The sequence below is a fragment of the Protopterus annectens genome, chromosome 11.part0 (assembly GCF_019279795.1).
Source record: "Protopterus annectens isolate FY-2018-M chromosome 11.part0, PAN1.0, whole genome shotgun sequence".
Lineage (NCBI taxonomy): Eukaryota > Metazoa > Chordata > Ceratodontiformes > Protopteridae > Protopterus > Protopterus annectens.
Window position 1 is genome coordinate 300,418,609 of NC_056745.1, and position 25,536 is coordinate 300,444,144.

The following is a 25,536-nucleotide window of genomic DNA, read 5'->3' on the forward strand; positions in this document are numbered from 1 at the left end:
TTTAACACACACCCTGGAATTCCTTCAGTGCCCACTGATGCAGTGTTTCTAGCTTTAGAGAGAGCAGTGACTACCTGTTCTTTTCTGACCTCAGACGAAGGAATAATAGAGGGCATTACATGGGGAGTGACCGGAGGTGATTGGGAGGGGATGTAATCCGAGCTGAATTTACTGGCCAGCAGGTTTGCCATTTCTTTTAGCAGAGTACAAGTAATGCCATCTACAGCCAACTCAACACACGAGTGTTTCCCATAAGATATTCAACATAACTAAAAAATGCTTTGTGGTTATCCTTTGCTGGGAGGCTATTTTACTCAAACATTTAGCTTTTGAGGATTTGACTAGTTCCCTGATTTGCCTATGGAGACTAATGAGAGATTATTTTCTCCATTGTGCACTCTCCCACTTGCTTCTAGACAGGAATTTCTTCTTTCTGCTGTATAATCCATTTATGCCACAGTTCCAACAGGGTGACTGTTTTTCTGGCTAGACCTAGGTTTAGTTTGGTCATGTACTGCCATTTCTATGCAGCTGTTTAAGTGGTTGTACAGAGTATTAATATATACTTCTGCATAGGCTTTTCTGTTTTTGGGGTTAGGTGAAGCTTTAAAATTACATATGCTATTACTTAGTAGAAGGCATTTTGCTGTAGAAAAATTCTTTAGGGTTTGACGGAAGTTCAATCAACAGTTTTATCAATGAGGACATCATGCTGGGAGTGGGGTGCAATGCTCCCCCATGTTTGTGAGTACAATGTCAGATATCTGAGCCCCTAGTGTGAGTGCAGAGCAGCTGTTCCTGAGTATATGCATTAACAGAGTCCAGACATCACTGAGCCTGCATGTTGCTGATTATGTATGTTTCCCAATTTATGGGAGGGGTAGTTAAAAAATCTGCTATAAGTAATGCGCTGGGCTAAAAGTATAAGTGACTCAAAGTATGCACAGTAGTTTTCATCATTCACAGCTGGGGATGTGCAACTAACAATGATATAGTGGGAGGTTTTGCCTACGGTCAGCTGAACATGGAGCAGCTCAAGCGAATCATCCTGCTTAACCAATCTTGGGGTGTGATTGTTTTTATATAAATTGAAACACCTCCTCCTCTTATTTTCTTTTCAGAGGATGGTCTGAATGTGTGACAGATATTGTGGCCTTGCACTGCCAGAGGTGCTTTCTGCACCCTTGAACCACATGTCTAACTGCACAGATGTCAGCATTCTCCAGGGCAAGGAAGCTTCCAAGGAGTGCAGTTTCTTGTTAAGACACATCAGCAGCACCTTCAGCTTGGCATTAGAAGAAATTATGACGACAGGTCTGTTGGTTTGGCACTGCCTAAAAAGACATTACGGGGCGGCTAAGGTCTTGATCAGTATTCAAAAGCCTAGCAGCAATAGGGGCAGACCAACTCTGGCAAATCAGTGCAGTCTGTGGATCGTGTCATTCTAGGTTGGCAAATAATGGATCCCTTTGGAATGACACCAGTAGCCAAGACAACTGAAGTTAATCACTTTCTGTTTGTACTGCGATATTCTTGGCGAGGGCAGAATGCTGCTCAATGTAAGGCTCATACCTGCCTATGACACTTATTCAAATTCAAAGAGGTCCATCATCTCTTTCTTCATATAGTCCAGGGAGGTATCCTCTCAGGTCATTCACACCCATGTGGCTATGACAGTGTCATATCTGTAATGGGCCTCCAAGATGGCTGTACATTGAGTAACAGCTTAACTATAGTTCTCCTAGTGTGAAAACAGAAACTCAACAAAGCAGGCCAATAGACGTGTGTGTTTATGAGTAAATTTCAGTAACTGGCTAGTAAATGTACGGCCTGGATGCTAGGAAAAAAGAAATACAGAGCACCTGAAAAAAAAATCAGGTGCAAAAGTGAGGAAGAAACACTCACCAGGGAATGTTCTGCACTTGTTCAGCAAAAAGCAATGCACCCTCAAGACACAATTTCCAGAGAGAGTAACCTACAGGAAGATACAAGACAACTGCATGCCGTCCTGGTTAAAATAAAATAAATACTGATAGAATATATCAACACAAACAAAAGGCTTCAAAAAATGGAAGAAGCTTTAAACAGATATTAAGAGGAGGTGATAAAGCTGCAAAACCAGAGGTTGAAATGAAGAAATGGCTGGCTGAATAAGAGACTGCTCAGGAAGACATGTCTCAAAAAATAATAGAATTAGAGGACAGTGCATGCAAGGAAAACCTGAGATAAGCTGGAAGAACAGACTGCATTAATTTTATGAAAGCACAAATAAGCAACTGGACTGGCATTCCACAGCAGGAGTTGTTAGTTGAAAGGGCACACTGTGTATGCTCCAAACCTGGCTATGAGAAAGCAACAGACACCTTTAATAGTAAAGATGCAATCCTACCAACAGAAGTTGATTCTGACAAAATATTAAATGTGGGGGACAGCAGAGTGTTTGTGGAGAAGGATTACTCATTGTACACCAGGCAGAAGAGGAATAAATTCATTCCACTATTCAGGAAATGTCGAGATGCAGGTGTGAGATTCTAACTGCTGTATCCAGCTAACTTCAAGGTATTCTTCCCTGGTGGGACAAAATAATTTTTTGATGAAGTACATGCTAAGGAGGAAATACAAAAGTTTATCGAACAAAAAGTGAGCTGTGAAACAGGAAATTCTTGTTTTTCTGGTAATAAAGACCAAAACAATGAGGAGAAGACCATACCTGTGAAACATTTTTCACTATTTAAAAACGGAAATGTTTGAGAGAAGGAAGGGACCACGAGAGTTTACTAGAAGAATCATGTGTACACTGGAAATGAAGCAGAGATGGAGATGAATAGTAATAAAACCAGTAACAATGTGAGCTTACAATGCAATCATTCTATTTGTGAAATAAGACAGAACAAGAAAATCTGGAACTATTGGACTTTTTCAAAATCTGTTGGACTTGTGGGGGACTAAGTACATGCCCTACTTCATGTCATTAAACTTCAGAAAATGCTTTGGGGAGGGTAAGAAAGGGGAGAAAGCCAAGTAAAGAACTTTTTTTCTTAATAGTACTACTTTTGTGGTGTATGGTATTCTTTGCATGCTATAAAAGTAAAGTTCTCATTATTTTTAAGTTGCGCTGCTGTTCTTTTTTCCCTTACTTTCTCCCTTCTCTCTTTCTCCTTGCTCAGTTTTAAGAAATGTAGGCACTGCAATGTAAAACAAACAAAAAAAGCCTGGTTAAAAGGGCACGACAAAAGAAAAATTAATGTGCTTTTTCTCACTCTTGCACAAGAACAACTGGAGTTTGTTTTTGTCTTTCGGCTTTTCCCAGTTAGGGGTTGCCACAGCGGAACTCCGGTCCGCTAATGATTGGTAATGGATTTTTTACATACAGAGTTACCAGCCCTGACGCACAACCTTCAATGAAGCCACGCCCCATTCACGTATGCCTCCACACAGAAGACGCTCTAGCTGAGAATCGAACGGGACAAAGTCTTGCTATATGAGGTGACAACGCTACCGCAGCACCACCACCGCAGTAAGAACCTTAAATTGATTTGGTAACACGTTTTAAGAGAAAGCAAGTAAATGAAAAAGAAAACAGAGTATCATGAGGCTTTTTTCTAGCAAATGAATGTATGTTTAGTAGCAATTCTGTATCTAATCTCATGTTTCCATGGAGACACTCTGGTAAAGAGAAATTGGTTAAAGTCTGGTGGAGAGTGATTGCCTGGGAAGGGAGAAGAGAAGACAGAAACTGGCAAGGAAATAATATTCTCTGAAAGCATTCAAAAGGATTTTCACAGCTGGGAGAGCTATAAAAAGACAAGACAAAACCCGTTAGCGCCGAGAAGCACAGGCTGCACCATGCATCTTAGCGTAGATAACCTTTTACATTAACTCAAGTTTTTGAGTATGGCTGTCAGTTTGGATATTTGTTCCTCTTAGGAGAGTAAAACTTCAATATCTGAAGACGGACATAGTCTTGTGTGTTACTATTAAATTAACAGATTTTAGGGGGCTATTTTTTTAGGCCTTTCAATAAAACAAAAAAAGTTGGCTTAAGATGCGACATAGGCTCAAATGAATATGACAAGAAACTATACAAAAGTTCAACCTGCCAAACAGTGTATGCATGTAACAAAAGCTGGAACTAGACATTTAACCAAAAGGCGCTGTACATAAAAGGTAGGAATAATAACTTTTAATATATAGTGATGCTTTCTGCAATGTCTTCAAGTTTCAATGGTCTCACAGATAATACAAAAAAGAAAGAATAATGAACTATATTAAAAATATAGAGTGCAAATAATTATATTACAGGAGACACACTTGGAATGAACTGAACATGTGAATTTGATAAAGAAAGGTTTTCAGGATGGTTATTCAGCTGAATATCTGGGACAAAGAAAAGAGAAGTACTTTTATTAATTGCAAGAGGAGCTCCAATAGGGATAGAAGAGGACAAAAAAAAAAAAAAAAAAAAAAAAAAGAGAGAGAATAATGGCAGATTAGACTGGAACGTATTTATATTCCACCTACAACTGCTATAATGGAACTTAAGAAAATTCTGGGAGAAATAAATCAGTTTTCATCAAAGAATATTACTTACATGTGTGGACTGGAATTTGATTTGCAGCTGTGAAGAGGTGTCTGGAAGGCCCAGAAGGGAAATAACAAAGGAGGGTAGATTTTTTAAGAAATCTAAGAAGATATTTGGCATGGAAGACATGAATTCAGTAATAGGAATTTGGAGTGAATTTACATATTGTTCCCAAAGATATAAAAACTAGGCTAGGCTAGACAGAATTTACATTTCAGAGGAACATGTACATTTAACTGAAGGTCTTGATACGCACCCAATAACTATTTCAGATCATGCACCAATAACAGCTAAAATAAAAACACATGGTAATTAAATAGAGAGACACTGGCACTTTCCCACCTATCTAATAATAATAAAAAAAAAATAAGGTGGAAATAAAAGAAAGGGAGCTACAGTTAAGAAGTATTTAGGGGGGGGGACTAACAAATGTTAAAGTATTACATAACAGGGGAAATCTCACAGAAGAGGATGATTAAATGCAGAATGCTAAGCAAAAAATAAGGGACTACCTCGATAATATACACAAGTTTAGAAAGATTGCTGTTAAGTAACTTTTTTTGATAACACACAAATTTTCAGCACAACAACTCAGGCAACAGAAAGTAGAAAGAGCTGTCACCAAGATTAGGGGACCTATAACAATGAAGGTAACAAGAGATCCTGTACAGGTATTAGAAATATTTCGGAAATTCTATGAAAGTCTGTACAAGGCAGAGAAATATGGAAATCAAGAAAAGATACAAATGGAAATGTTTATGGAAGAATGAAATATGCCAAGGTTAGAGGTAGGTGAGGCTCATTTACTAATGGTTAGGATAGCAGGAGAGGAGATACAAATTGTGATGTATAACAAATTGTGATGTATAACCAATCTACAGGAAATTCCCCAGAAATAGATTCCTGTGGAAGGAGGAAAAAATTATAAAGATATGCAGTGTTTTAAAAGTATTTTTTTCTATATATAGCAAAACAGCCTGGAAGAAAGCAGTGGTACTGATAATACATAGAGGGTAAAGATCCATCAGATCTAGCTTCATACTGGCCCATTTCAATATTAAACCATGACTATAAAGCGTTCATGTCTATAATGGCTAAAAGAATGGCAAAAGTAATGCCAAAATTGATAGATATGGATAAATGTGGTTTTGTGGAGGGGAGGCAAACAATTGACAAAATACTGATGATCCAGAGGGAAGCAGAATGTAAGAAAATACCATTGTTGTTGGTGGGTCTTGATGCAGAGAAAGCATTGGACAGAGTAAGCTGGGACTTTACAAGCAGGGCAATGGAAGCATTTGCATTTCCTGAAAAAAATTATAAGGTTGATTAGGAGGCTATATGAAGGATTGGAAGTGAAAATTAAAATGGGTTAGGTCTTCTTGGATCATTTCTGCTTGAGCATAGGATCCAGGCAGTCCTCTTTCCCCTTTGTTATTTGCATTATATTTGGAACCACTGGCAAAGAAAATAAGGGACTCAGAAACTCAAGGTTATAATTGAAATGGTTGTCAAGAAAAGCTCGCTCTATTTGCAGATGATATTATTTTATACCAGACAAAACCATAGTCATTACAGTGTTGTGGAACATTTTCAGACAGTTTCAAAAATGTTTTGGGATACAAAATTAAGGTAACAATGGTAAACTGTGCCCACATATGAATTGGTTCAGGAATATCCATATTTATGGGGACATGCTAAAATGAAGAGGAGTATGGATTAAAAATGATTCGAGCGTGGCAGCTAAAGGATATGTGGGAAAAGACTAAACAAAAAGATAATACAAATACTGAGAAAATGGAAGCTTTGTTATACGGCTAGCAAGATACAAGCAGTTAAAATGTTTCTAGCCCCATTAGTCATACACAGGTCAGGCATAGGTTTATCAACCAGAGAAGAAAGTGTGGATAGCAATTAATAAAGAGCTGAAGGACTTTATCTGGCAGAAGAAGAAGAAGAAGAAGACAAGAGTCAAGTGGGATAAGCTGATTCTTCCAGTAGAACAAGGCAGATTGGGACTACCCGATTTGAAGGGGTACTTCAGAGCTACATAGTTAAGCTACATAGTTAAGGCTCCTATATACAGCAAAAGCAGAACACTATAATTCAAAGTGGAAAGGGATGATGATGAAATGGGGGGGGGGGGTTCAAGAAAAAAGGAGAGACTGGGATTTTGGATGCAGTCCTTTAAGGAGAATATAGATATAATATTCTGAAGGATTACTGTTCAAGTAGCAGAAAGTAATCTAATGAAGCCAACATGGGAATGGAGAAAAGAGATTCTGCCGAAAGGGATGACTGTAATTAGGGACAGAGATAATAGGCAAGAAGGGATTGGAATTCATTGGAGAAAACTAGGAAAGGAAAAAAGGTATTTCGAGCAACTAACTAGACAGGGAAGACGCCAACAATTTATTTGGACTGCAGGTTAGAGACTGGCTTCCCAATAAAGGATTGGTATCTGTGTATAGGCAAATGGAAAGAAATCGGGGGGGGGGGGTCCTAAACGAAAGACCAGTACTGGTAGAGTTTCTAGTAGAATGTAGAACAGAAGCTGCAGAAGGAATAATTAGATCTCATATAAAATATTGCACGATAACTATAAAAATCAATTAGAGGAGGTTAGAAAGGATTGGGAAGAGAGATTAGATAAGCAATTCACAAAGAAGCAAAAAGGGGTGATATATGTACACCCCCCCATATGAAAAAAAAAAAAAAAACTAGAAAATTTAGGATTTTTACTTGGAAATGTTCACATAGATATTTTTATACCCAAAGTAGACTCCAGGGAATTATTCCCGAGGTAGACAGCAAATGTTGTAGGTGTGACAGGGAAGAAAGGGTAATTTGGAACATATATTCTGGGAGTGCGGTGAGTTAGCAGACTTTAAGGATTCCCCTATGGGATGCACTGTTAGAGATGCGGGGGTGGGCAGATTAGTGTGATGAGGGAAATTATTTTTCTGAGCTATGATACGGAATCTGAACTGCCCAGACATGGTAATGCCTTGCCGTGTCCAATTATGGTGACTGCCAAAAAAGCAATTACTAGAAAATGGAAATCAGAATCTAAACCAACTATACTACAAGTAGTCAACATAGTAACAGAGATAAAACAACTGGAATGGAGATCTTCAGAAAAGGATAGGAGCAAACTACATTGGAAATGTGGGACCCATACATACAGGGGAGGGGTGAGGTTTAAAAGAAGAAGGCAGGACTAAATGAGTTGTGCAATGTTTGACTGAAAATGATTGGGTAGATAAGTGATATGCAATGTTTGCAATTGAGTGTGTCAGTATGGTTTGTGATGCAAAATGCTTGCAACTAAGATAGTGTCTGTGCCGTTCATTTTCACTACATATAAAAATGTACGATTGCTATGTTGCTTAGGTTTTATGATATATAGCAAAATATGTGAAGTATAACGTTTGTAAACATGATCTTGTTAATACAGTTTGATTACTCTTGTATAACTGTAAACTTGCCCATGTCACAAGTGATAATTCGATTAAGGTGTTTAAAAGTCATACTGGTACTTGTGGTTGAGTGAACAGACTGCTTGCATGATCTGGTGAATCCTGCCCCCTGACAGGCAACTGAATGCAACCCTCTCTTTATTCAGCATGGTGAGATGGGTGCGCGTGTGTCCTCAGGATGGAGGCTCCTATGACCAAGACGTTTCAATGTGCAGTGTTTCACCTTAGGGACTTGCTTGTGGTGACACTGTGATGTGTACTTTTGTGTAGTGGTTGATGTTGACTTGGTTTTGTTTGCAAGTGATTTCTGAGGGCAGAGCATGGGAGGTCTCCGAGGTTTTAATAAGTTACTTGCGAGTACTTCTGCATATGTGGGTTTGTGTGTCAAGACCTTATTTTGTGAGAGAAATTAATATGCTTGCATTAACAACCTGTTTGTAATTTGATATGTCAGTATGAGAGAGTTGTCAATTTTCATAGTGAAACTACAACTCTCACATACAGTGTTTGTTTCAGCATGGGAGGTCTCCGAGGTTTTAATAAGTTACTTGCGAGTACTTCTGCATATGTGGGTTTGTGTGTCAAGACCTTATTTTGTGAGAGAAATTAATATGCTTGCATTAACAACCTGTTTGTAATTTGATATGTCAGTATGAGAGAGTTGTCAATTTTCATAGTGAAACTACAACTCTCACATACAGTGTTTGTTTCAGGATTAAGTGGCTGTCGGTAAACATGATACGATTGCTACACTGTCTCAAGATTGCTTGTTGGCTACAGACAGCAAGAAAGAGTCTACCCATGGTTTCAGGTTTTTTACTATGGGTTTGGAGCAGGAAAGGAGTTGGGAAATTTAACTGGACTGGGATGATAGCACACGGATGCTAGCACATGGATGCAGAACATATATACTCAGTGTGAACTGTAGCTATCCAACAAGACGATGCTGCTCTGCATACAACTTAGATGCTCCTAGAGCAGCAGGAGGACTGGGGAAGGGTGCAGAGAGAGTTACAGTTACTTTACAGGAAATTTTAACCTGAAACCATTTGCGTCTATACAGGGCACTGTTAACCACCACTAAGCAGAGAAAACACTAGGCTTATACAGAATCAGAAAAAGCAAGTTTTACAACAGCAAGACTTACAGACCAGTCAGGAAAACAAACAAATTTCGGCCAGCAGCCCCCAACTCAAATGTATTTACTTGACATTGGTTAGGTTTGGTACATAGGTTTGTTACAGCACACTTTTGCCACAAGAATGCAGTTAGAAAACCCTCAATATAAAAATGCTGGTTTTAGAGCTCAAGTAAGGGAAGCCACACAATCTAGATACTACAGTTCTGGAACACTAGCAGATACAATGTAATTAAGTACTACAAGAGCAGAGGAAACAATTCAGCTTTGAAACGCAACTAAAGTGCAAGAAATGTAACAAATAATACAGGATTCTTAAGGATTCTTATGAATACAGTAAAAAAAAAGCTGAAGGCCTTCCATTCAGGATATGCTAAATCAGCTGCCAGTGGAAGAGAGTGGGAGGGCAGCCAGAGCTTTTGAAAGCTGTCCAGTACTGGGTTACCTTGGCAGATAAAATTCTTCACAGCCTTAATGGCATTTTGGGTTAACATCTACAGTTGTAGAACAATTTGCACAACAGTACATTCCTATGTCCCAAACTACATTTACATTTTACACTCGTGCATTGTCTACATAGTATCGTGAAGGTAGGGGTTGTCTACAATTTTTTAACACCATAAATTTATTAGTGAGAATTCATTCTGGGAGGTTTGATAGGCACCTGCAGGTTGCTTCATTTTATTCAGTTTTTTATCTTAGTTTTCTTCCACCACCACTTCCCCCCTCACTCCCTATATTAAAAAGTGTTTAAACTGATGGAATTTTCAACATGACTGAAAATATGTAAACATTTAATTACATTAGTTTATTTTTTGTTGTACTATTACTGCAGCTCAAATGTGGAAACCAACCTCATAACCAAACTATAAGCAAGAAGAATCATAGAAAATTCTTGTGAGCTCATAGAATGTATAGCATTTATATCATGTTATCGAAAGACGAAAATAGTGAACGCTATTTCAATCTGCCCCAAAACATCTAAACATGAAAATATTGAATATTCAGAACAGCAAATTTTTTCCCCATGGACAAAATCCGCTGCTCCGAAACACATACACACAACACAAGCACATCAAACAAACAGCAACCACACACATACACTTAAATTCCTACATCTAACGCTACACTAAACTAAAACACACACTACTATCTACCCAATTACCTTAACCCAAACCCTAAAGTCTGTCACTATCGCACACACGCCTAACCCGCACCCTAACTCACTTAACCTGCCCTTAACCCGCGCCCTAACTCACTTAACCTGCCCCTAACAAATCGCACACTTACCTGAACCCAACCCGTAACTTTCCACCACAGCACTAAATAGCAAAGCCACAGAAACGGCCAACCGAATTCTTTCCCGAAGAAAAAATTCACTGTTCTGCAGCTTTGCTATTCTTAGCGTTCGATATCAGAACATTCAAAGTTTTAATACATCGATGTTCTGATATAGCCCCAATGTATATGGCAGTTAAGTCTAGTATGAATTTGCGAATACTCATCCAGGTCCCATTTGAAGGAAAAGGTGCGTCACAATACAGGGGAATCTGTTCTAGAGGTATGGGGGTAGTGCTGCATGATAAATAAAACTTGATGGGAAGCAAGGTTTATCTACTTGTAAAGATTTAGGTCACTTGCTGTGGATATATTGGAGCTATTTAAATTTGTGGCAATAGAAGTGATCCGTAGCCCCTGGGTTCCTAATGGCATGGAAGGCAAAGCAGAGATAAGACAGAAAAGATGGTGCCGCCATTCTTTCTTGGTAGCTTAAGGTTTTTAGGTCTCTTATCTTCTTAGGTAGGAACCTCAGTCTTTCTACTTGTTTGATACGAGATACATTCCAAAGGGGGTGCTGTACTCAATTAGCCTAATCAGTGTTGAATGTGAGGCAACAATGACTTTAAGTAGATGAATTTCCCAATTACTACTAATCACATGATGACAGAAGGAGTGGGAATTATTAACACATGTTCCAAGGTCCCCCACAACATTACCATTTTGAAAGTGGAGTGTTGTCTATGCTGAATGCTGGGGGCAGGGACTGTATCAAATGTGACAATTTTCCACCTTTCTGCATTTAGAGAACATTACTAGTACACCAAGTATGTATGGGTGTAAGTTCTTATTGAAGGTTCTGGGTGTTGGGGGGGGCACTGTACGAGGACTCCCAGCTTGAAGTCATCTGGAAATTAGTTAGCTAGAGGTCTTTGGGTTCAAGGTCTGGAGATACAAAATAACTACTATTTAACAAAGGAGGACTCAGCACTGAGCCACGTGGGAAACCATTGGTCACCTTCATATCAGCACTGAGCCACGTGGGAAACCATTGGTCACCTTCATACTCACTGAAGCTGCACATGCTATCCACACTGTGTGGCTTTTGTCTTTTTAGCTGACTTGCTACTCATCTTACTACATGGGGATCTATTTAAAGGGTTAAGCACATCAGCTCAGCTACAATGGGGGATGATGTTGAATGCACTGGCAATAACCACAGACAGCCTGCGCTACTCTCCCAAGAGAATTAACTAAATTCATTAGATAGGATCTACTCTTGACAAAGCCAAACTGCTGTAGGTCTAAACCCAATGCGATTTTTTTGACATCATAGTTTAACAAGTCAGTTATATGTTCCACGGCTTTGCAAATGAGACTCATCTGACCAATGGGCCTAGAATTCCCAGGACGAGTGTGTGTCTCTCTGCATGTGTGTTAGGATTCTACATCTCAAGTCACTCACTTCCACATGGGCCACCATGTCTTAGTCATATTTTTCAGATGAAGAGTGCTAAGGACCCTTGAGATATTAAGAGTTACTGGCAACTGAAATCACCCTTTGTCCAGTCTACCAAGTACAGAATCTATGTGCCCTACTATCGATCCACCAGTCATAGAGTGTTTTTATTTTTTTAAAGCTTTAAGGTGATTTGACTCGTCGATTCTTTGCTGATGATATGCATAACAGTGAGATAATTGTTCATTTACTATGAGACATATTACTCATGCATCTAAGAAGTTGTGGCAATGATTTTTTTTAGTCTCAGTACAAGGCATTTTAGTGTGGCTTGGTGTGGAATGTGGTAGAACTGTGTGGTGCTTACAGCCCTTATCCTTTTCATGACAATGAGGCCGCCACGTTTTTTTTCCCCTCGCTCACAAACAGAATTATTAGTGCTGAGTAACATTATCTGTAAAGATAAAGAGGCTATTAAACTATTGCTATGACGATGGCAACAGAAGGCAGACAAGCTGATTAGCCTAAAATGGGTGGTCAGAGATGTGGAAAAAAGTAATTAGAATTACACAAAATAATTATATGGAGCTTAGTGATAGTTACTGGGAGACTATATTATGGAAGGGTTTAACAATGTGACTTTTCTTATAGAGGACTCTAGCTTCATTGATTTTCTTCTGGATGGATACACCAGCTAAGAAACAGTAAAAACTATACCCAAATAAATGATGCAATTTAAGGTCAAGTTGGCAACTGTGAACTAAGGCTAATGGGTTAGCATTTTAAATTAATAGCAATGTAGAGCAGCTACACACTGCTTACAGGGCAGCAGCTAAGACAAGTCAGTGAACCTACTGTACAGTGCGGCTCATCACGTCACTGCAAGCAGCTGATGGCACTTCCGAGTACGACTAGCAACACTGGCTAATAAGGTTTGGGAGATGGAGAAATTTGCAGATATGGTCAAGATATTCGTGTCTACACAGGACACATTGTTGCGTCACTTCTTGAAATAGAGTCTTCCATCACTGCAGCCCTCCCTGTGTAGCAGATCCTGATTTCCTCCCCTTAAGTGCAATTCCTTCATGTCACCATAGCCACACCAGAAGTATACAAACAAACAAAAACAAATTTCTCTCTAACCTCTTAGCACTGTGTGTGTGTACTTTATGTACAGTAAATGAGTATTAACTACCTAAAACAAATAAAAAAAAAAAAATGCAACTGAAGTAGCCATCCTGCCGAAACAAAACAGGAAGCGTCCCCACAGTTTATACATCAATAATTAATGCCCATTACAGCTACACACAAAGAAAATTGCAAGGATTGGCTGTGAAGCTGCATTTAACAGTGATATTTTTGCATAGCTTTATAATTTTATGGGAAAATAGCAGCTGAACAACCTCTAGCTAGCAACAGACTTCTTGAAAAAAAGTTAAACGGAATGTGCATGCTGCATTCCATTTTACCACATGCACATAATCTTTAAATACACAGGGAAAACAGCAAAAAATAAAAAGCTCCCTACAGCACTCCAGCCAACAGCAACACACTGGGAATCTCTTTATAGCGAGCACCTATCTGGAACTAGTCTAGTCTACGCTACTCTCGCCTGGCAGTAATCTAACCAGAAGCAGACCACTAGAAATTAGCTACAAATATTGCATGCGTAATGTACTTTATGCAAAAAAAAAAAAAAAAAAAAAAGCAATAAAAGAGAAATTTCAAGTAGTTTCAATCGACTTTAGCACTTAAAACAATAAAAACTAAAATAAATTCTAAATAAGCAAGCAGGTCAGGGATTTAGCCAAGATGGATCTGACTGTGAAGTGCAGGAGTCAAATAAGCAAGCAGGCCAGGGATTTAGCCAAGATGGATCTGACTGTGAAGTGCAGGAGTCAAATATGCAAGCAGGCCAGGGATTTAGCCAAGATGGATCTGACTGTGAAGTGCAGGAGTCAAATTATGTACTGATTTTAGCAGATTTACATTCAAGGCTTAGCAACTCTTTGAAAAAGAAAGGCCACCTTGCTCTAAATTGCCCGTTTTAAATACAAATGGAAATCAGCCAGAAAAGGCTCCCTAACACATCGATAGCACATTAGGAGTCACCTAACAGCAAGCACACATTTGTAACTAGTCTGGCCTACTTTATCCTGTCACCAGAAAACAAGCCAGTAGTAACAAGGAAACTATGCAATTTCTGCAGATTACAGCAACTCAAAGATTAGATACTCAGGCCGATTTATTTCTTAACTAAAATCAATTATCTAGAAGATTAGCATATTAAAAACAATTCTATTTCTGCAATAACCACTAACAAAATTCTCCAAGACAGTTTAGTTTATTGGTTAATTGGGTAAGTGAGCTTACCCTTGACCCTTTTCAGTCACAACATGAGCCAACAAGGCAGGCAGTAGACATATCAACATACATCATAATGAAACATCGGAATAATACTGACAACAGAATACTGTTACATTACTAAGTGAAGAAATATATATTGCACAATATGAAAATGTAACAGTAATTAATGACCACAAAATGTTGACAGATCAATCTTTGTATAAAGGCATTGTGCTGGACTTCAGTGTAAATATACGTAAGGTGATCAGATTAGTTCACATGACTACTGACACTGAAATCTTTTTGATCATCCTGGAACGGCCTAAAATATGGCTAAACACCAGGGCCAACAGTAGAGCTTTAACATTTACAGCTACTTAGCTCCCATTTAGTCTAGAAATCCTCAGGTACTTGTAAATCCATTTGTTACATCTAGTTTGTCCACATTACAATACAACCACAGCTTTTGCAGTTATTCAAATAGATTTTGTGTTGTTAGAACAAAAGCAGAAAGCAAACTTATACCTGCTTGTAAAACTTAAGCTGTACAGTACAGTATTTTTATTTTACATTTGTTGACCGGGATAGTCTGACTGGATGCATGCCCATTTTCAGCTGAGGTCCGGGGAGAAAAGCTCCAAGGTAAACAGAAACATTAAAAACATGTTACAAGTATAATTTTGACAAATACTACATAAGCAAACAATAACAAAACATGTTCCACAGGTTAGAGTTAAACCCTGGTAAAAGCCAGGGGTAAATTAAACAGTAGCTGATTAATAGATTTTACACAATCTAGAAGAGAGTTAGCCAGGCTTCATACAATGACACAGTCAGTTTAGTGCCTGTTTGACTCTAGTTTTAAATTGACCTAGGGAGGAGTAAAGTAATGTCAGACTGAAGTGAGTTCCAGGATCTGTTTGGAGAGACAGAGACAGAGAGAGAGTCACCAGCTGCATTGTTAATTTTGCTTGTCTAAATTAATAGTCTGTTAGAGGATCTAAAGCAGTCATGGATTGTGATGGGGGTGATAAGATTTTTAAGTGCAGGAGTATTATCCGGATTACAAAGGATTTTATAAGCCATGATCAGTTGGTTATACTGAATTAGACTGGGTAGTTTAAGCCACTCAAGCTGGTTAAGATTGATGCAATGAGGTGTCCTAAAATGCAGCCCAGTGGCAATCCTGTATATATATATATATATATATATATATATATATATATATATATATATATATACACATACATACATACACACATATATATATATATATATATATATATATATATATATATAGATATATATATATATATATATATATATATATATATATATACACATATACATACATATACACACACACACACACACACATATATATACATACATACACACACACAAACAGTACAACATACACATATTATAAAGGCAAACTGTTCGTGGATTACAAGGTTTTACATAATGGAACAATAAGAGAGCTATTAGGTCTTGAATTAAACTCAATAACTCATACCAATGGGTGCACAGACCTAAATGTTCAAAGAGGATGAGCTGCATATCTAATCACATCCTTATATTATAGGACAGACGGTACTATTTAACAATCATCATCTCTGAGCACATTCAAGACCTTACTTGACAACCAGGTAGGAGCTCTATGCATGTTTCCATACAGACATGTTGGAGGCTGTGTTCCATGCTGGCTCATAATGTTCCAGAACAAAAGACGCAAGTAACTGAAAATACATTATTCAGATTTGGAGGATGTAAGAGTGGAGTAGTTGTAGAAAATACTTTAGAGTTAAAAATTTAAACAGTTAAGAAAATTACTGCTAAATGAAAATTTATATAAAATTACGGATATTAGTAAAAGAATAAAAGGCAGTTTATATGATGGGCACAGCGAGTATCTATATGATTTACAATGCATACAAAATGTATTTTGAGAACAAACTCAAAATGTTGTGTGTGAAGTAAATATATGTCATGGCAAGCTACTGAGACGACATTTTGTACGCTGGGCACGGGCAGTATTTGCATTATTCACACAAAGTACAAAATGTAAGACAAAGCATTAGAATAATAGATCAAGGAAAATTAGATTGGTGATAAACGTGTCAAAAAAGATGGTGTTAAGTAGACCTTTTAAGATTCTGAAGCTATTTTAGAGTAAGCTTTTTCTGAAACACACAGGGAAAATGGTGGTCAAATGCGCTGGGTTACTGCTTGAGACCACTTTGCTTTTATAATGGGCAATAGTTTAAAGGCAAGTCTATTTAGCAGAAAGCTAGTCATGTCCCAGAGTGATACTCATTTTGAAACGTGTCACAGTGATGCTGAGTAGATAGTGAAACATCAATAAATCTATGTATTTTGTTTTCAGTGACTTAGAGGAATTTGGTATTTACAGAGGAGAGGAATGAAGTGATAGGAAGGTCATATGAAAATCTTAGGATTAACTACTTTTATGGCAATGGCTTTTCTGGATTCTGAAATGACAGGCATACAAGTTTGAACACCTGTTTAATTACTACAATACACACTGACAATTTGTAAATTAGTGTGAGAATGGAAGGACAGCTGTCCATCAAGCAGCATGCAAAGGCATTTTTATTTGGTTTAGTAGCATCATATTGTCTGTGATTAACTTTGCAGTCTTGTGTAGTTTTTTGCTGTGCTCCAAAGAGCATTACTGTTTTTTTTTTTTACATTTTAATATTCAATATGTTTAGTTAACCAGTTCCATATGGACTGAAAATCCTGCTGTAATTTGTTAAAAATAGCTTTCTGCAATTGATGGTGTGTATTCATCTGAATAAAGGATGCAATGGTACTAACCAACATGAGTAGCCACTGTAGCACCCCTACAGTGTTATCCTTCTTGGTAAGATCCAACCATAAAGCAATCACTTTCGAAGTCACCATCTCCCCTGACCCTCTCCCCTTGCCAGGGTAGAATAAAAAACTTTTCCAAAGCTGGCTACAACCTCCTGAGTGAAGGTATAAGCAGTTTCAGAGAGACAACCCCTCAGATGGAACAATCACTAATGTCCAAGCCTACACCAAAAAACTATATGAGCACGTATATAGCTGCATGGACTCCGCAATACCTGACTGAACCAAAATCATCTTCCTCAAGGAAGAATAAACCTGTCTGGTGGACAGCAGCAATAAACAGACTCTATAATAAAAGGAAAAAATTGCTGTCCAGGACCAAGAAGGAGCAGGTGCCAAGTTGCAAGCAAGCTCTCCCTTGTCTGAACAAGCAAATAAGGTCACTGGTAAAATTCTCTAAGGCTAAGAGTCCACATTAGCCACATCCACTAAGGACAATCACAAGGCATTCTTTGCATATGTTCGCAATCTCAAAAGGTAACTCCCATATCTGCTCTGAAATGGTGGTCAAGAATACCACATACACAAACGCCAGAGATATAGCCAACCTGCTGTCCCCCCATCAGTAAACCAGGACATCCCCAGCCCCTCCTCCCCTCATCACCAGGGAGCAGGTTATTAATACCATCTCAAAGGCAAAAATACAGCCTCCATGGAACCCGACAACATCCCTGGTAGTGTCCTACATGAACTCAGGCAAGAGCTCTCAGCACCACTATGCACCCTATTCAACCAAAGCCTGTGCACCGGCTTCATCCAATCAGAATGGAGGACAGCCACTGTCATTTCTCTACCCAAAGGTGGACCATACACTGACCCAAGCAATTAGATATGCAAGGCCATGGAACGGACTATCATGGACCTTATAAACAAGGACATTGGCAAACTCCAAATGCTTGATCCCACACAGTTTGGTTTTGTCAAAGGGGAGATCATGCCTGTTAACTTGGGTCACCTTCTAAGCCTTCAACACTATTCCCCACTCGGGTACAACAGATAAACTCTCCCAGCTAGGCATCAAACCATACGTTACCAGATGGGTAGCTAACTGGCTCACTGACAAATCCCACTCAAATCAAAATAGGGGAAGCCACCTCTAGTAGTAGACCCATAACAAGCAGCGTACCCAAAGGATCGGTCTTGGAGCCTCTACTGTTTGGGATATACCTTTCTGAGGTGCAAGCCAAAACTAGTGGTCTGTGACTGACCAAGTTTGCAGATGACTGCAAGCTGGGCACTGTCAAATTCCCCTAGTGATGTGAACATCCTCCAAGAGGACTTTACCCAAACTAATTATTGGTGCCAGAAGAATGGCCTCAAACTGAATGCCAAGAAATGCATCATTATCCCCTTTGGGGAAAATGGTGTCCCCACTAATTATCACATTAACAATGTGATAAGCACGTAATCAGTCATGAGGGACTTTGGCACTCAGGTTGATGGCAACCTGACTTTTGACCATCGTGTTGCCTCCATTGTACGGAAGGCTTTGTACATGGCCCACCTCATAAGTATGGGTATTTCATCTAGGAACAAGGAGGCCATAACATCCCTGTACTCCTCCCTTATCAGACCCATTATCGAGTACAATGCCTCCTTTGGCATGTACCTTGCCCAGCACATGCAGCAGTTGGAGAGATCACAAAGGTTCCCGACCAGGAAAATCCAGGGTCTCAAACACCTATCCTATACAGATAGGTTAAAAGCCCTGTCCCTCCACTTGTCTCGTACAGACTGCTCAGAGGTGACCTGTGTCTGGCATGACTTCCACCATCTATAGAACAGACTCACTCTCCATGTCAAGCAGAGTACCTCACTAGTCCTCTTTAATGGAACCTGGATGACTGGATGGGAAACAGAAAATATACCCCTGGGATCCCATCTGTGCCCCTGCTAGACAGGTAAAACAGGTGCTGACTTTGTGGGAGCATGGGTGAAATTCTTGGCTAGGCTTATAAGGGCCTCCGGGAGAATAGCCCAGTGTCATCCTATGAACTGATGAATGAGAGAGTGATCCCATAAGTGATCATTTTAAAAATACAGAGAATAGAAGTGGTTCATGTACTGCTCCCTATGGAATTCCCACTGTTGTTCCTCCTCTTCTGGATGAGCCGTTACTTTCCATGACACTAAATGTTTGGCTAGAAAGGTAGCACTTGGATCAGAGTAATTTCATATGATACAATTGTTTAGTTTTCATAGTTTTAATAGAGGCATCTTATGACCCACTATATCAAAAGACCTTTCCAAGGCAAAAAAATAGCACAATTGAGGGCTGCTGTATGGCACTAGTTATAAAACAAAGTAGCAACACTGCTGTAGTTACACCTGAAGCCATGTTGCTTACCCATAAGTAATAACCCATATGATAAAGTCCCACCCCCCAGAATTTTGACTATTGAATAAATATTAGCAATGAGACAAAAACTGGTAACAGCAGTTAAGAGTGCCAAGCTTGGCAAGGATATTATTAAAAACATGTTCAAAGCTGTTATGAAGTTCAATGGATCATAGGAGGTTCCTAGGCTAAAGGCCCCATGACCCTTACAAGCCTAGCAAAGTACAACCAGTGTTTTAGTGGTAAGACAGTAAACACGTTTTTGAGATTTAGAAAGTAAATGCTTCCTAAACTGAAAACCTTTCAGAAAACAGTATGCAAGTGTCCAGTTTTCAGTTGGATCATTTACTTATAACTTACTGATCCTTTTAAAACATAATTTTGGGTATAAGTACAATGCAGCTGAAAGTGTGCAACACAGCTTGGTATCAAAGAACTGCGGAGTACAGACAAATGACTTGTCTGATGTCATTAACTGATGTAGCATTTAGTATTTAGCTGCAATCTGAGGAAAAAGCTCATCAGTTCCTATGAATTTTAGTGCTTGGTAGATATGTTTTTGGTTGCCTGAAATGTTTGTATTTTGTCTATTATACTGTAGATTTGCTTTCGTAGTACCTAGTCTAGCTTTGTGTGCTACAGGCTGGTACAGTTCAAATTCCGAATGATTACTCTGACCCCCCCCAAGACCAGGCGTTGTCTCGATCTTTCAATCTTTGTAGCAACTCTTGCTTAAGCCAAATTCTTTTTATTACTGGAAAAAGCCTACTTCATATAGCAGAAAGTAGACTACAAGGATAAGAGCGCAACGGTAGGACTGATGCAGCTGTACACGGGTGCAATCTGCAAGTTCACATTTGGCTAGCAGAGGGAAGTGTTGAGAATCTTGAATAGGTCTGTAAAAGCTAAATCAAGCTGCCATTTTCTTCCTATTTAAATGGCCAAGACATTATTATAGGCCAGAAATTACTAACAGGATTGGTTAAAACTCGAGGGTTATCAGTTTGAGAAATTAGTTATTATTACACCAATGGTATGATTTGTTTAATTAGTAATGTTTGGTCAAGTACCATAATTCAGCATTTGGGAAACTAATCTCTAGAACCGAGACCTACTGTGATCACTCCACTCCATTCTAAGTTTGCTGTGTATGCAGTAGTTCAAGTGTGTCTTGTAATAATGCTAGAGAAGAAAGTGGAGGAATATGCACTATAGCTATTTGAATTTGTGCATCTATAGAGCTTTATTTGGAATAGAGTCAGTTAGGGAGACAGTTGGGTGATGTATTACTTTTTGTCAAAGTGGGGTGACAGAAACTGAAGTCTTTCTTAATTAATGCTAGAACCCTTCTCCTATTTGCATTTTCTCAGATGTGTTGCCTGTAAACAAAAAGGAGTTATTTATTTCAGGTGGAGTCCAAAAAGAGTCTGGAAAAAGCCTACTTCATTAGACAATTGCAAGTTGGGGGCCATTATTAACTCCCCCAAGTGATGCTGACATCCTACAGAAAGGCCTCACTGAGACCAACGACTGGTGTCAGAACCATGGCCTTAAGCTCAATGCCAAAAAAGTGTCATCATCCCCTTAGGGAAAAACCCAGTTCCCATGAATTACCACATTGATGGTAGTCTACTGAACACAGAATGTGTTATAAGAGAACTAGGAATACAGGTTGACAGCAGCCTCTATTTTGAGCACCGCATTGCCACTGTGGTCAGAAAGTCTGACTATGTGGCACATCTCATTTTACAGACCTATTCAAGATTCACAACACTTCCCTCTGCTAGCCAAATATGAACAAGGGTTCCAGGAAGAAAGAGGTCACTGTCTCCCTCTACTCTTCCCCCATTAGGCCAATCCTAGAGTACAATGCCCCATTTGGCATGTACCTCACTAGACACCTGCAACGACTGGAAAGGTGCAAAAGTGCTTCATAAAGTGGATCCTAGGCCTTAAAACACTTGTTCTATATGGACAGATTCAAAAACTCCAACTACTCTCAGTCTCATATCACCTACTTAGAGGTGATCTCTGCTTGACAAACAAAGCCATGTCTGATCCAGCTCTGTTAGAAATGCTACATCTAAAGAAATCCCAATCCCTACACACCACACACTCCAGTGACCTCAACCTCATTACCACAATCAACAGAACATGCTGGAGGGACAGGTTCATAACCCAGAGACTGCCTTTGTTATGGAATAGACTTCCCCATACATGTCAAACAGAGCACCTCACTGGCCCTCTTCAAGAGAGACCTTGATGAGTGGATGGGAAATAGAAAATTCACCCTAGGGATCACTCCAGTGGCTCTACTCGACAGAGGCACTGGGAACTAAGGTTGGGTGGCATGATGTCAGGGTAATCCTATGGGCTAGGTTTGTAAAGGCTCCAGGGCCATTAGCCTAGTACACACCTAAGAACTTATGAACCTATGAGAGATCAATTCTGCAGAGAGTGATAGGGGATCTCCCGTTAGGAACCTATTCTGTGAGAGGTGCAGAATTATGTGAAATATCTTGTATTCACATGGTTGCACTTATATTGCTAATTTGGAAAGTGCTTCAATTGAGGTCTGAAAACAGAATACACAGTGAGTTCAACTTGGTCACAATGATCAAACTGACCTAGTTTTGGGGTAAGGACTGTGAAATTATGACATACTAGTATATTACCTCATTCTCCATAGTACGTCTTGACCTTTCTTCCGTGAAGAGCAATATTTATTGTACTCGTGATTACAGTTAAATCTATAAAATATTCATCAGTTATGATTTCAGTGTCTGCCTTGGCAGTATTATTTTCTGTTAAGATTGTACATTCAATATCAAACACTTATATTATACGCAATGCATGTGGGGGCCGACAAGGGTCATGACAAAATGGGTCTTCTGACCAGTCCACTTACTAGTGTTAAAACTCTTGGTAAAAAAGTGCATTAGTCTGCAAAAGAGAACGCTTACAATTTGCCTGATGAAGAGGATATGAATAAAACAAAACACATATACACTCAACTACTTTGCAGGTAATCTCCAATTAAAGGGCTTTTAAGAATTTTACACATTGCAGATTTTTAATCATGTAGCAGTCTCCAGGACTGCCTTTAATTGGCACATAAAAATTGTATTTAATTCCAAGCCTCCACATTAGTCCAGGATAACTGCAACTCTGTTTCTATATAGGTTTGTTAATTAAATGGGTGGTTTAAAATTGTTTTTTTTTTAAACATAACTTTAGCAACAAGAAATTTCAGCATTTACAAATGTTTGCAAGTGTCAGCATTGCTGATTACAGATATGTAAGCTACAAATATACAACAGATACAATTAAAGAATAAAATAATATGCACTATACTAGAAAGAGATCCGTATAATTTTTTTCAAGAAACAGTAGTATATATAAAATGTTGAAGTTATGAATTCTACTGATAATGCATAACATTAAATGACTGATGGGAAAAAAACATATTTATAAAAGCCACTGTCAAAGTTTACCAAGTAAACATGACCCTTGAAATACTAAGATGCCAAACTAATAAGAATTTTGACACAAGTCAAGAGATTTCTAAGATCTGTTGTCAAAAAAAGAAATTTTTTTTACAACTACCAGTCCATGTTTAAAATAAAAAAAAGTAAAAGAAAATAATATGTAAAAAAGAATACTCAGCCAAACAATTCCCATAGTCAACCCACAAAGACTGCCCTTTTCTCACAAGAGGCAACCAGAACAGATAGCCCCATTTTAACTAAAAATACAACGGTGGCAAACATTTCCCTACATAATCCACATTAGAAAATTACTGAACTAATTACATTCACTAATACATAAACATCCCAAAACTATCAATCACAACAGAGTCAACCAACGTGCAAGGTCATCATTCAAAACATGCACAAGTAATTACACACAAAAAAGGCAGGCACATTTAGCAACCCACCTAACACAACATCATGAACAAGGAGCACAAAATGTAAAACAACATGGAACACAAACTCAATTATGCCACTGTCAAAAATTCTGCGCATAGACTTATTACACCAAATGTAACATCTGGGACCACAAGTGGGATTTTGGATTCTTTCTTCTTCTTTCGGCTTTTCCTGGTTAGGGGTCACCACAGTGGATCATCTGTCTGCTCATGATTGGCAGTGGGGTTTTACAGTGTTGAGCTGTCAGCCCAGCGCCCAAAATTCCAAAGAAAGCACACACACGCACAAACTCACGCCTAGGGCCAATTTAGAGTGTCCAATCCACCTACAGCATGTCTTGGGGATGCGAGAGGAAACAGGAGCATCTGTAGGAAATCCATGCGACCACAGGGAGGACATGCAGACTCCACACAGAAGGCACCCCAGCAGAGAATCAAACGGGAGAACCTCTTGCTGTGAGGTGGCAACGCTAACCGCTGCACCACCGTGGCCACCCTATTATGTTTGTTATAACAGAATGGATGAAGGCATGAATATAGGACTCTGGGAACTAAAAGCATTGGCTGTAGAACACAAGAAACTACAAATGTACCAGAAACCACTGTGCTTCACTTTCTAGTACTTGGCTATGGCAGACCCACAGCTGTAAACCCTACAAATCCCGCTTGATATACTGTATTATGCATCACCTCAATCTGTTACTTCACCATATTTTATTTTGCTACAAATCTCTACTTCTTATCCCATAATATCAGTAAAACAGCATATCACTCTGGTATAACCTTTAAAACATAAAAATAAGAAATAAAAATGAGAATAAGACTGCTAGCAATACAGTGCCAATGATGTCATCAAGTCTTTGTAGCCCTAATAAGCCTACAACAGTTGCTAATAAACTAATACCACAAACTTATTAAACTACCAAAATACAATGAGCGGAAAAAAACTATATACTACATGCAATAGTGGTGTCGAACCATACAGTGACCTGACACAGAGTGCACTGTAAACTTTACAATGACAACCAAGCTGAGTTTGATATTCCTGTTATATTTAAACTGACACCATTAAGGAAATAGCTACAGCTCATTCTTCTCCTGAAAAGACTAAGGCCTGTGGTACATGTGATTCAGTTCACTCTCCATTCCTAAAAGCCATCATTTAGTACACACAGTCTTGCCAATCCAATTTTTGCAAGCAACCCACACTCCCTCATTCAGTACTTACTCTGCATGTCCGTTAAGGAAATCATGGTGACAGTGTATGTGCTACCTCTCTCCTACCCTCTTAGCCGTTTCTAAATCTTCCTTCTAACAACAGTTGGAAACGCTTCCCTACACCGGCTGCTAACACCACTGTCGCCACGTCTTCCGGAAACACGCAGCCACCCCCAAAACTCCACCCCACCAAGCACGAGCGCAAGTTCCGAGAGCATTTTGCATGGTGTGCACCAACAAGCACTGCACTCGACAGATGTCCAATCGCTTTCCACCTCGTGCCTTTGCGGCTTCTTCAGTGATTGGCCCAAGTTCTTAGGGAAGTGTTAGTAAGAACGTGTGTATTGTTTCCGATGGACAGAGTAAATATCGAAATGGTTGCAGGTAACTATGTAATTCACTACTAATAAAATTAGAAGCTGTTTCATATTAAGTCGTGCCGCATATTGAAGACGTATTTACTGTTAATGCCTAGTAGTAACCTACATTTTGCTTGATCTTGAATTTCAGTACGCGAGTTAATGTTGGAGTTATAAAGGCTTCTTTGCTTTGTTCAGAAGCTGAATTTTTTAGCAACACCATTGGGAGTTTGTTATATTTGTTAATTTAATTAGAAATTTGGTGAACTTATGCAATGTATAAATGTCCTCTTCAGATCTAGCGCAGCTAAGTATAGAGAGTATATTTTCATTTCGATAACATACCGTAATTATATTTTTCAGCAGATTGTCACCCATGCTTACCTGAAGCTGTGCTGTTATTTTTAGTCCTGCAGAACATGCATAAATTCACTCTTGTTTATATTTATTAAATCTGAAAACTTTCTCCTCTTAGTTAAAGTCTTCAGAAAATATATTAGTCAAACCCTTGCA

General features: G+C 38.9%; 2 protein-coding genes across 4 annotated transcripts in view; one reads left to right on the forward strand and one right to left on the reverse strand.

The window, feature by feature from the left end:
- Positions 1–24,821, reverse strand: part of GOLT1B (golgi transport 1B) — a 175,456-nt gene extending 150,635 nt beyond the window's left edge. For all 3 annotated transcript variants that reach the window (XM_044087809.1, XM_044087811.1, XM_044087810.1), the window contains exon 1: positions 24,675–24,821. In XM_044087809.1, coding sequence (XP_043943744.1) covers positions 24,675–24,699 — 25 coding nt within the window. In that variant the 5' untranslated portion in view covers positions 24,700–24,821. The remainder of the gene's footprint in view (positions 1–24,674) is intronic.
- Positions 24,822–24,932: 111 nt separating this feature from the next.
- Positions 24,933–25,536, forward strand: part of RECQL (RecQ like helicase) — a 608,801-nt gene continuing 608,197 nt past the window's right edge. Inside the window, exon 1 of the mRNA XM_044087808.1 lies at positions 24,933–25,048. The gene's annotated coding sequence lies outside the window, so the exon portion shown is untranslated. The remainder of the gene's footprint in view (positions 25,049–25,536) is intronic.